The sequence below is a fragment of the Notolepis coatsorum genome (assembly GCF_963971535.1).
Source record: "Notolepis coatsorum genome assembly, chromosome: 7".
Classification (NCBI taxonomy): domain Eukaryota; kingdom Metazoa; phylum Chordata; class Actinopteri; order Aulopiformes; family Paralepididae; genus Notolepis; species Notolepis coatsorum.
The window spans coordinates 7470150-7482588 of record NC_140171.1 but is presented as its reverse complement, the minus strand read 5'-3'; the positions used below and the strand labels follow the sequence as shown (position 1 = coordinate 7482588).

Here is a 12439-nt window from a genome sequence, read left to right as displayed (position 1 = left end):
CAGGAGGGACTTTTTTATTTAATAACAAAATCATATGTTGGTGGGGGGGGAAGAGGATAGGGGTAAACAGGGGAGTCACTAGCGGCGCCTGCCGCGTGCAGAGCGCTGCTTTCCCCCACGGGGAGCCGGCCCGGAGGAACGGTTCTGGGGAGCCTGGTCACGACGATCCCTACCGTTACCTCCGGGCGTGAGGCGGCTGGCTGCAGCAGACGAGGCACTCCCTCCACTCCTGGCCTTCTTCGCCGAAGGTCCAGCAGTGGTGGCGGAGGCAACGGTCGCTGTCCTCTGCCGGCGTTGCTTCTTCCGGACATCACCGGTGGCATCGGGTCGGGGGAAATGGGGCTGGAGCACGGAGCGCTCCTCCTCCATCTCCCTGCAGGCTGCCGTCATCTGTTGCATGGCCAACCCGAATAGCCCAGCATCGGAGAGGGGGGCCGTGAGCAGCGGAATCCTCCTCTGGTCCGGCACTCGCGCCTGCTCTAGCCAAAGATGGCGCTGGCGGCTATCGCCTGCAGCTGGGTTAGGTGCAGGATGGCTCCAGCCGCCTAGGCGTGAAGGTATCGTTGATGGTCATCCAATACCGACCCGCCCGCCATCAGCCCCGACATGTAGCGCGCTAGCTCTGAGTCGCGGCGATGTACACCTGGTCACTCCAATTAGCCAACTGCCTAGCCGATTTCTTAACGGCTCCCACACCATTTCGGGAGAAAGTATGGATGCCATCGGGCTATCAAGTCGAGGCACCCCGTCCTTTAGCCCCTGGACCAAACCCACCACCCGCGTGACTGGCACGTAGGCGGGGGTAAGGCCAACAATGAGGGAGATTACCTGTCCCTGTGTCACGGCCTCCATCGCTGGGAAGAATGGGCAGACAATGCCTGTCTCTCTCACAGGACGACGTTGCGATAGATGACCTATCATGTCATCAGGAACAGGTGCCGGCAGTGGCTGCGGCAACGCCACGCCATTAGCGGCTGCGGCGGCCGCCATGAGCTCGGGGAACAAGGCAAGCAACTTCCCTTGCGTACCTCCCTCCACGTCCCTCACGTACGGGAGGCTGCCTCGGGCGTCACCATCCGACGCGGCAGATAGCTGGGCATCTTGTCTCGGGGTCGGAGGTTCTAACTAACCCTGGAGTACAAGGGACCCCAAGGAGACGCAACACTCCCTGCCACTCCCCGAGGGGGAGAGTGATACGCCTCTACCGGGGCTTCGAACAAGAGAGCTCTTGCCCCCTCCATGTAATCCTCAGTCTCCATCGGAAATGGAGACGAGGCAAGAGAACTCTTGTCCGGCTCCAACACAACATCAAAGCCAGGCCGTTCGCCCCTGCAGCTTGCCGCCCTACGACGAGAGCAAGCTGAGGCAAAGAGTCTGCATCGCAAATCCCCTGCCACCAGAGGAGCTGTCGGCCTGTCGGCCGACTGTCCACTGGCGGGGGAACCAGGGCCGGAACCAGGCCATCTCACAGGAGATGGAGGCTCAACAGCCCCTCGGCGAGGCAAACTCACCACCGGGCGCCGCCCAGGCATATCTGGCTGCCACGACCGCGGAGCCAGAGACGCCCCACGACGCACGGAGGACGCGGCGATGGTGAAGCGCTGGTGAAGGGTGACGTTGCGAGCGTCTAAACCCTCCGAAGGTCTAAACATTATCTCTTCGTTTTTCTTGTAAAATTGCGAAAGAGAGAAAAACAAAGATACAATGTCAACGTAGCGCCTTTCCAACAACTATTTCGGCACTAAACTCAAAGTGGTGTATACAGTCACTTCTACGGTGGTGAAAATAGGGAAGGAGCTGTTAGTATGGCCACGACCCCGCTTATGTAGAGGAGCGGATGTGGGTGTGGCCAGGCGTGTGTACATGTGGAGAAAAATTATTCAGTATTAGATTGATAAAGGGATAGTTCCACTAGAGTGCAGAGCGTAAGCTATACGATAATATAACAAAACAGTTCAATAGACACTCGAACTGTGTGTTTTTATTTTATTGAGAGAAATCTTGCCAAGAATGAGATAAGCTTCATCGTATTTTCTTGACTTGAAAAAAGATTATATATACTATGTAAATCAATATCTTCCTTTTGAAGAAATCAGGATTGTTAAAGCTAATTAGTAATTATTAGCCTAATCCATGTAAAAAAGATAGCCTATAGTAAATGTACACACACACAGACACACACACACACACACACACACACACACACACACACACAAAACACTAAATTAAATTCAAATAATTGGACGTACAGAGAGTGAGAGGGAGAGAAAGAGAGAGAGAGAGACAAAAGTTATCAAATGCGACTAGTGAAGCACGCACTGTCGAGTCCTGGCTTTAAAAAATTAAATGTATTTAGTAGGGATGGGTACCTTTCACATTTGAACCGATACGGTACCGGTACCGGTACCTGTGAATCGATACCGGTACCCAACGGTACCTTTTTTCGGTACTTTAGTCTCAAGAAATGTAATTTACCTACCTGTCGTGAAAAAAAATCCAAACTTCAAATAACTACAATTTCTACAGTTTTCGGCTTGCCATCAAGTCAAATCCTAGGTAAGCATATATTGTGCGTGTGAACGTTGACATGAAAAGAAAAAAGGTAAAAAAAAAAATTATTTTTTATTTTTTTCTGTATCTCACTTGAATCGATACTCGGTAGTACCGACGTGTTTCGGTTCGGTACCTCAAAAGTACCGAATTCGGTACCCATCCCTAGTATTTAGGCAGAATCACAAACAGTGGTGGAGAAGTTATTTATATTTTGAACGTGATTTATTCATTTCGCACTAGTTAGATGACATGTTGCGCATTTCCACAGCAAGACCTATATACGCTGTCATGTATCTGTATTCTCCCATAACATGTGGCTTGACATTACAGATTGGTTTCCCATCCGTGGCCAGTGATCTACGATGACCGAACAGCGGCTCCTGCGTATACTGGAGGGTATGGTTGATGACGACGTGGAGACGTTCCAATGGTACCTCACTCTGGACATATTGGAGGGTTTTGAACCCATTCCCAAGGGCCTAATTGATGGAGCGAAACGGCGCAACACAGTGACTGCAATGGTGGACAGATACCTCGAAGAGGGGGCTGTGTCTATCACTATTGCGATTCTGAAGAAGATGAACAACCACAATGCTGCAGATAAATTAAAGAAGGAAACCAGAGTGACCAGAGGTACAAATGTTCTCTATAGATTTAGTATTATAGCAGTACAATTATCTTCTTATGAGGGATGCACCGATATCGGTGTCGGATATAGGGCCAATACTAGGCTAAAAGGTATAGTGGGTATCAGGAGAATTTCCTCAATAGTAAAACCTGATACAGTATACCAAGAGAAACATTTAAAGGTGCTATAGATAACATTAATTTGTATAATCATTTTTCTTTTCTAAATAATACTTCCACAGAGCTTTTAGAAAGGTGCAGAATAAAAGTATTGCTCCTCCTCCAATTAAATTATTGATTTATGTATTTATCATTAAAAATAATTTGGCGGGGCGGTCAGGTGGCGTAGCGGAGATTGCGTTCGTCACCAACGCCGGAGATGCTGGGTTCGAGCCCAGCTCCCGGCGCTGTCACCAGCTTGGCTGGCCGTTCACACTAATACAATTGGCAGTATTAGGGGGTGGGAAAGCTGGCGGGTGGGTCCTGGGCGTTGTGGACAGCGACCCCCACAGTTCGGTCGGGGCGCCTGCTCAGCGAGGGTAGGATCTGGAGAGAGGTAGTGCGACCTTCCACACGTTACACTCTCCCAGCCATCACTGATATAGAGTGTCTGGTCAGTAACATGGGTCTCCCAGTCCCTCCGCTCTGCAGTAAACAGCCATCACTGATATAGAGTGTCTGGTCAGTAACATGGGTCTCCCAGTCCCTCCACTCTGCAGTAAACAGCCATCACTGATATAGAGTGTCTGGTCAGTAACATGGGTCTCTCAGTCCCTCCGCTCTGCAGTAAACAGCCATCACTGATATAGAGTGTCTGGTCAGTAACATGGGTCTCCCAGTCCCTCCGCTCTGCAGTAAACAGCCATCACTGATATAGAGTGTCTGGTCAGTAACATGGGTCTCCCAGTCCCTCCGCTCTGCAGTAAACAGCCATCACTGATATAGAGTGTCTGGTCAGTAACATGGGTCTCCCAGTCCCTCCGCTCTGCAGTAAACAGCCATCACTGATATAGAGTGTCTGGTCAGTAACATGGGTCTCCCAGTCCCTCCACTCTGCAGTAAACAGCCATCACTGATATAGAGTGTCTGGTCAGTAACATGGGTCTCCCAGTCCCTCCACTCTGCAGTAAACAGCCATCACTGATATAGAGTGTCTGGTCAGTAACATGGGTCTCCCAGTCCCTCCGCTCTGCAGTAAACAGCCATCACTGATATAGAGTGTCTGGTCAGTAACATGGGTCTCCCAGTCCCTCCGCTCTGCAGTAAACAGCCATCACTGATATAGAGTGTCTGGTCAGTAACATGGGTCTCCCAGTCCCTCCACTCTGCACTAAACACAAAATACATTTTCTGGAATCTTGTTCTCACTTTATCCAATCAGGAGGGAGAACCCTAGATATTTTTACATTCAATAAATCTTGCCAAGCCAAATTGTCGGACCATCTTTGCAGTGTGGAGCTCTCTTTCCTGATTGGATAAAGTGAGAACGAGATACCAGGAAATGTATGTTCTGTTTGCTGCAGAGCTGAGGGACTGGGAGACCCATGTTACTGACCAGACGCTCTGTATCAGTGATGGCTGTTTACTGCAGAGCTGAGGGACTGGGAGACCCATGTTACTGACCAGACGCTCTGTATCGGTGATGGCTGTCAGAATGTAGAGCTACCGCAGTCTCAGGTCCACGTCCAACTGAACACTGAGCAGCTACTTCCACCGGGCGAACAGACTACTGACGGATAGACTCTGAATTATCACATGAGCAGACACACACAAAAGCACCTCCAGTGACTTACACAAGCACACTTATTACACGCAGGGCCACCGCTAGGGGCGTGCGAGCAGTGCGGTCGCACAGGGCCTTGCGAGAAAGAAGGGGGGCCTCGCAAAAAAAAATATAAATTAATTTTTTTTTTAAATAAAAATAAATAGAATGTTAACACTTTAACCGCCGAAAACGCCGGACTCGTCATTCCCCGCCATGCTCATTCCGCCGAGGACGCCTTAACTCGTCTTTGATGTCAATATTTCAAAAATCTGTCATCGAAATCATATTTCCTTTCCGGGGCCCTGAGACACAAGTGTGATCTCCTCTCAACTCTCTAGCGGTTCAAGAGCGCCATCTGGTGGCCGATCGGCAGATTGCCAACCGGATATTAACCTTTGAACCAGTAGTACTCATGCAAATGTGGTCCGGCCACTCTCTATAGCTCCCGCGACTCCATCTTGAAACACTGGATAATAGATCGCTCGCCCTAACTCAATAAACAACGTTATTTGGACGTATATACTATTATACAACCTGGAAATGGATCGGGCATTTCTACATCCCATAATCGAAAACGGTCTACTCCACGCTGATCGTCCAACGGCGCGAGGAACATACGGTAAGATTCAGCGTTATATTCTAACGTGTTCAATATAAACTGCTATGATGAACATATGACCCACTCTGGATGAATCATCTAATGTTGCCCACGGAATTATAAACGATCCCCCGCCCATCCGGTCATCATCAGATCATACGTAGATCATTCTAGAAGTACGTCCAGTTGAAATTTTTCATCTCGCGCCGATCGCTACCAAACTGTATTTCATCATCAATATAATGCATTTAGGGCTATAAATCACGTTCTGAAGAAAGCTGCAGAAAACGATAAAAACATACTTATACTTTAGACCATATTTTAGTATGAATATGTGAATGAAAAAGTTTAACGTTGCTACACCCTGAACAATACATATAGGACATTGAATGGGCCATAATAATGGCAATGTAGCAATAGAATTTAACCCATGGCGATCAAAGTGTTAACAATCATTTTCCATCACAGACCTAAAATCTAGTTTTGCTTACATGCTTATATCTCTCTCTCTCTCTCTCTCTCTCTCTCTCTCTCTCTCTCTCTCTCTCTCTCTCTCTCACGCTCTTGCTCTCTTTCGCTCTCTCTCGCGCTCTCTCTCGCGCTCTCTCTCTTGCTCTCGCTCTCTCTCTCTTGCTCTCTCTCTTGCTCTCGCTCTCTCTCTCTTGCTCTCTCTCTCGCTCTCTCGTGCGCTCTCGCGCGTTCTCTCTCTCTCTTGCTCTCTCTCTCTCTCGCTCTCTCTCTCTTGCTCTCTCTCTCGCTCTCTCGTGCGCTCTCGCGCGTTCTCTCTCTCTCGCACGCTCTCTCTGTCTCTCTCTCTCTCTCTCTCTCTCACTCTCACTCGGTGTGTTGCATCGTGCAGTTTGTGACGTGTGTACTAAGCTTATAGAGTTTGATTCAAATAAGGCAAAACTGCAAATCTGCATGTCGTGCTTGAAAAATTAACCTGGCTTTAAGCTTGTTTAGCAGGTTCCAGGGGTGTTTTATGCATTTTCCCTGTTACTGCCAGGTGTACGACTGTAAAGGTGCATTGCCACTAAGCCTCGGGCAGCGCTATTATTTAAGAATACGTTGACTGTATCAAATCAAATGTATTTATAAGGCCCGACAACACACGTCAATGTCCCCATGGGCCGTACACGTCCTCCCCAAACAAGTCAAGAAGAAACATCAAATCAAGAACAAAACAAAAACACCACAAGGTCCAAAAAAAATAAAGAATCATGTATCATATGCCCAGCCTCGGGCAGCGCTATTATTTTTTTTTTGATCAAATTTTTTTATTATTAATTACATGAAACAGGACAACACAATAACCACAGTAACAAAAAACATAACTTTCACAGGAGAATAACAAACAATAATAATACAGAATAATAAATTATAAAGACAAAAAGAAAAAGAAACAGCGTCCAACCTATCAAATATAGATGGCTACTTCAATAACAAAAAGGGTCTTCAAAACATGGCAACCTTTCCCCACCTTTACAAAGTGGAGTGACTTAAAAGATTGTTTATGAGAGTGTTGCCGCAGATTTACTGTAGATAGCCTAGGTCCCTTACACATGTTCAAGACTGCCAAACTTGCAGACGGTAAAGTGTAAGAAGAAAGAAATTCTTCCTCCAAGTTGGTTGACAGGTCAATCAGTCTGTCAATATTAGTCTCTTGGGGAGATGGCATGTGAGTTGACATATAGCGCAGAATAGCTAAATACCAACCCCCCCTAAAATCCCCCCAGTCAAAGTTAAGAAGGACAAGACAAAAACCAAGACAGACAAGACATTTCCTCCTCCCCCTCCCCAGAGACCGCCGGACCCCCCCGATCAAGCGCCCCAACCCCGCTCAGCCGCACACTGCGGTCTTTACCTTCTCAGCTGCTGCGAACCACAGGTCAATTCCAGCCTGCCCTACCCCGATCACCCGGGCCGTGGATATCTCAAGATAAATCACATCCAATAGAGTTAGGGACCAGTTAATCATTGTAAGCTTCTCAGGCTCCTTCCATCTCATTGCTATTAGCTTCTTCGCTGCTGTGACGCCCGCTAGGACAACCCTTTTCAGTTGTACGGACGCGGGTAGTGTCGTTATATCGTTCAGGAGTAGCGTAACAGCTGTGAATGGGATAGTTAAGCCACACAGATCTGAAAGTTTGTCCGTTATTGACCTCCAGAAGCGGGCCACTGGTGGGCAATCCCAATACATATGCATATAAGTGCCAGTGGCCTTTTGAGAGCACAAAGTGCACCGAGAGTCGGTTATCAGTCCCATAGCAAATAGCTTCCTAGGTGTAAGATAGGTCCTATGAATATAATTAAAATTAATTTGCTGGTGATTGGGGTTGCGGGAAGATAATGCCACATTTGCCCAAACATCATCCCAGTCAAACTCGGGGTCCAACTCAGGTATATCCACACGCCAGATTGTATCCAATGATAAATTTTTATACGTGGATTGAATTAAGAGCGTATAAAAGTCGGAGACAAACCCTCTGGATGTCGTCCTGTCCACTATGAGCCTGAGGAAGGGGTGTGGGTGCAAGGCTTGAGCCCACGGTACGCCATGCGCCCTCAGTGCTGACCTTAGTTGAAGGTAAAGAAAGAAGGACTCGCCGGGTAGATCATAAAATTCTCTTAAGTCCTGAAACGCACGGAGGCCGTTCTTATCATAAATATCCTCCAGAGTATGCACTCCCCTCCTTTGCCATTGAGGAATATTAACCGGCTTGTGTCCAACAAGTAATTGCTGGTTATTAAAAATTGGAGAGTCCAGGTGCCAAGGGCATTTAACCCCACACGACCTCTGTACATTACGCCACGTTTGGATCACGTGAGTTATGATCGGTCCATACCTCAGCCGGCATTTCGCAATAGAGACAGTGGAGTACACTACATCCTGTAATCTTAGCGGAGACACCGCCGCCGCTTCTAAGGAGCGCCACGATACAGCCTCTACAGGGTCTAGCCAGCACATCAAAGGTCTCAGTGAAAAGGACCAGAAATACAGTTTAAAATCAGGGATTGCGAGGCCCCCATCTTGTTTCCTACGTTGAGTAGTAGCCCTTTTGATTCTCGGGCGTTTGTTATTCCAGACAAACTTAGATACCATCGATTGTACCTTGCGCCAGTGGTCTATTGGAGGGGGCAGGGGGAGCATTGAGCTAATAAAATTTATCCTAGGCAGGATGTTCATTTTGATTATGGAAGCCCGGGCTTGTAAGGAGTTAGGAAGGGACGACCACCTGTCTAGATCCTGGCGTATTTTATCATAAGTACCCGTGAAGTTGTACTTAGTAGTTTGGTTCAGCGTGGGGAATATCTCTATGCCCAGGTATTTGAAATGTTCTACTATGGGGATATCAGCTGGTAGTCGTACCGCCTTGGCCAGTTCATTAAGAGGTAGGCAGGCTGATTTGTTCCAGTTAATCTTAAAACCTGACAATTTACCAAAGTCGTCGATTATCCTCAATAATTTTGTGGCCGACCGGGAGGGGTCGTCCATGAAAATCAGCAGGTCATCCGCATAGAGAGCAATTTTGTGTGGAGTATTGTTGACCATTATGGGGACGATGTCCTCCGATTGCCTAATAAATTGGGCCAAAGGTTCGAGGGAAAGCGCGAACAGTCCCGGGCTCAGAGGGCAACCCTGTCTAGAAGATCTGGAGACTGGAAAGAGTGTGGAACAGTTTTTGCCTGTCAGTATCATCGCAGACGGCGAGGCATACAGGACTTTAATCATATGAATAAAACTCTTTCCAAGACCCATGACCTCAAGTACCTTCCACAGATATGACCACTCAAGTCTGTCAAACGCCTTCATGGCATCCAAAGACAGAACTGTGGATGGAGTTGTATTGTCTTTACTGTTATCGATTACATGCAACAGCCTCCTAAGATTATCTGCAGCCAGACGCCCCGGGATAAAACCAAATGCATACTTTTTTGCACGTTCGTTTGAGTTATTATTATATAGATTTTTTTTTACTATTTAGATTTTTAAATTATTTCCCGCCTGTTAAACCACATTTATAACAAACAATAAACAATATCAAACAAGGAAAACAAAAATGAAACTAAAGCGTGAATCGACAATCTCAACACACAAGCAGTTGTACATTTATACCACATGATTTATCAGTAGTACACGGACAGTTTACAGTTTAGGTTATTCATTTTTGCAAACTAATGACTTTTGGTTCCGACTACATAATAGATTGAACAACACCTGTTACCAACCAAAGTTTAGCTATTTTGTAATTGTAAATATATGCTGTTTTTTTATAGAGAAACGTGTTGAACTTAGCCTACATTTTCTATAGGCCTAACTATACCCTAAATAAGAATACAACATGGTTGCGCAATCTTACATAATCTCTCACTGTTCTTCAGCCACAGCAACCTCGGCTTCAGCCACAGGATCCTCGCGTGCAGGAGCACCGCCTGCAGCCAGGGGAGGTATGTGAGGTATTCTACGGTCAAATGTGTGGGTTTTGATATTCCTCTTCAGAATCATGCATTAAACTATATTGTAGCATTCCCCCCCCCCCCCCCCCCCCAACTAAGTGCCCTTGAACCGCCTGCCTTGTTAATTGCTGAAACTCAATTCAGAATTGGGTTCATGTCTAGTTTACTACTACAGCATGCAAGTCAACTACACAGAAAAGTTAGATTATTTAACATTGACATCATACCCTTGAATAGGCTTAATATTTATGTATGGCATTTGTGAGGAGCAATGACAGGGTATTAAATTCATAAATAACAAACAATGACTTTTCAGGAAGTCAGTATGCATGCAGAGTATAATGTTTTAAAATGTGTAAACATTATGTAAACCATGCTATAGAATTTTTCAGATGTACCCTTACAAAAAAGTATCATCATAGTTTGATGGTAATTTCAGTTTTACCATAGTACTGACCATGTAATTTACCATGGTATGCCATCACCATGGTGCCGCTTTTGTGCTTAAATAATACTGTAGCGTTGCTGTGTTTTACTCCCTGTACGGCAGGGGTGCGTTGGTGATTTCAAAGCTGGTTGCACAGTGTTTTAATGACGCCACGTGCACGCACGCTCCCGCACATGCGCATAAATGTTCCCTCGCGTACGCACAGACTAAAGACAATGCCTAATTGCCTCTACGAATGGAATGTAACACATTTCATTCACAAGTTTTGTGTGAATGTACCTTAGAACGTATTTGAACACACCTGACGACCTGTGCTATTGTTATGCAAAGTAGCCAGGTGGGACTTAGCGAGTTGGTGCATCAGTCGAGTGCAGCGCATTCCTGTGTGCAGTGCACGCGCAAAGTCGCGCATGCACATCCGTGCATGTGTGTGCGCGTGCTTCTGCTCACAGAGCCGGTTGCACGGCATGCAACCCCGTCCCATGAGCAACGCACCCCTGCTGTATGGCTAACCCTGGGGTTGAAATGTTGTATTCCCTGTCGTACGGCTAACCCTGGGGGTTGAAACGTTTTATTCGCTGTCATACGGCTAACCCCAGGGTTTAAATGTGGTATTCCCTGTCGTATGGCTAACCATGGGGGTTGAAACGTTTTATTCCCTGTCGTACGGCTAACCCCAGGGTTTAAACGTTGTATTCCCGGTCTTAGCCATAAGTTATGGCTAACCTGGGGGTTGATATTTTCACCCAAACAAAAACAAGCTGGCCAAGCCAACAGACTGCTCCAATTTTACCCTATGTTCTTCACTTCTTATGACCCCCCCCCCCATTAAGAACACCTGCAACCCAAAACAGAACAACCCCCAAGCCAATAAACTACCCCCACCCTTGCTTTAGTCCAGAAGACCCCGGAAATGTAACCACATGTCTCCTTCCACCCCCCCCCCCCCCCCCCCCCACCCCCCATAATATCCCCGTAGTATGGTGGTAGTGACAAAAGAATTATGGAAATACCATGAAGCCTTTTTGGAAATACATGATACTTTTTCGTAAGGGTATGCTATTCTGTTAAAGCTTCAAAACATGATGACTGCAGCATGATAGATGAAATAGGTCACCAACAAGTGTGTTTTCATTTCCTTAGCCTCCTTTGTGGATACGCACCGGGCCACCCTGATCCAGCGGGTGAACATGGTGGCATCCATCTTGGATGAACTCCTTGCCCGGGGTGTCATCACCCAGGAAGGCTACAATCTGGTGATGTCTAAGAGCACCAGTCAAGACCAGATGAGGGCGCTCTATAGCGGTCCCCTGAACGCCAGTGGGCCAAGCGGCAAGGACCTCTTCTATGAGATTCTGGTGGAGAAGGAACGATATCTCGTCGATGACCTGAATAGACCTTGATGTCTATTTAGATATCATAAATGTGTCTGATTTTACCAGTTGGGAGGACGACGGGATGGATCAAGCGCAGAGACTAAATTGAATCTGCGACCCAATTTATTTTTTTGCATGTGTGTGTTACTGTGTGTGCCACCCATTGCATGTGTGTGTCACTGCATGATGAATAAAGACTTCTTCAAAAGTACAGTTTATTATTAATTATTATTACATAATATACTGGTTCATATATTTTTTTATTCAGCACAAAATCAAGACAGTACATATATGCAGATATACTTTACAACTCGTTCTCAACTAACATCATGTCTGTACCGTGTCATTAAGAGACAGCTATGCTTGGGGAAGGGGAAGGGGCGTAAAATAAAAAAAAATAAAAAATAGGTAAACCAGAATATACTACATGTGTGGATCAAACCATTTAAAAAAGAAAATGAAATGTCCTGAATTTCTTTAACTTTGTTTAGCCATTGGTTATGTGTTGGGGGACTGGGTTTTAACCAATTAATTGTGATCATTTTCTTGGCAGCAGTTAACAGTATTTGAAGAAGATACACACTTTTCCTTCCCTCAATGCCCTCTGGTATATG

At 46.4% G+C, this 12439-nt stretch overlaps 1 protein-coding gene across 3 annotated transcripts in view; it reads left to right on the top strand.

The window, feature by feature from the left end:
- The window catches only part of LOC311232689 (apoptosis-associated speck-like protein containing a CARD), a 28936-nt gene extending 16798 nt beyond the window's left edge, over positions 1-12138 (top strand). For 2 of the 3 annotated variants that reach the window (XM_084319560.1, XM_084319561.1), the window contains exons 2-4: positions 2884-3186; positions 9927-9992; positions 11593-12138. In XM_084319560.1, the coding sequence (XP_084175686.1) occupies positions 2916-3186; positions 9927-9992; positions 11593-11852 (597 nt within the window). In that variant the 5' untranslated portion in view covers positions 2884-2915 and the 3' untranslated portion in view covers positions 11853-12138. The remainder of the gene's footprint in view (positions 1-2883; positions 3187-9926; positions 9993-11592) is intronic. The other variant, XM_084319559.1, reaches the window with a different exon arrangement.
- Positions 12139-12439: the final 301 nt, after the last annotated feature.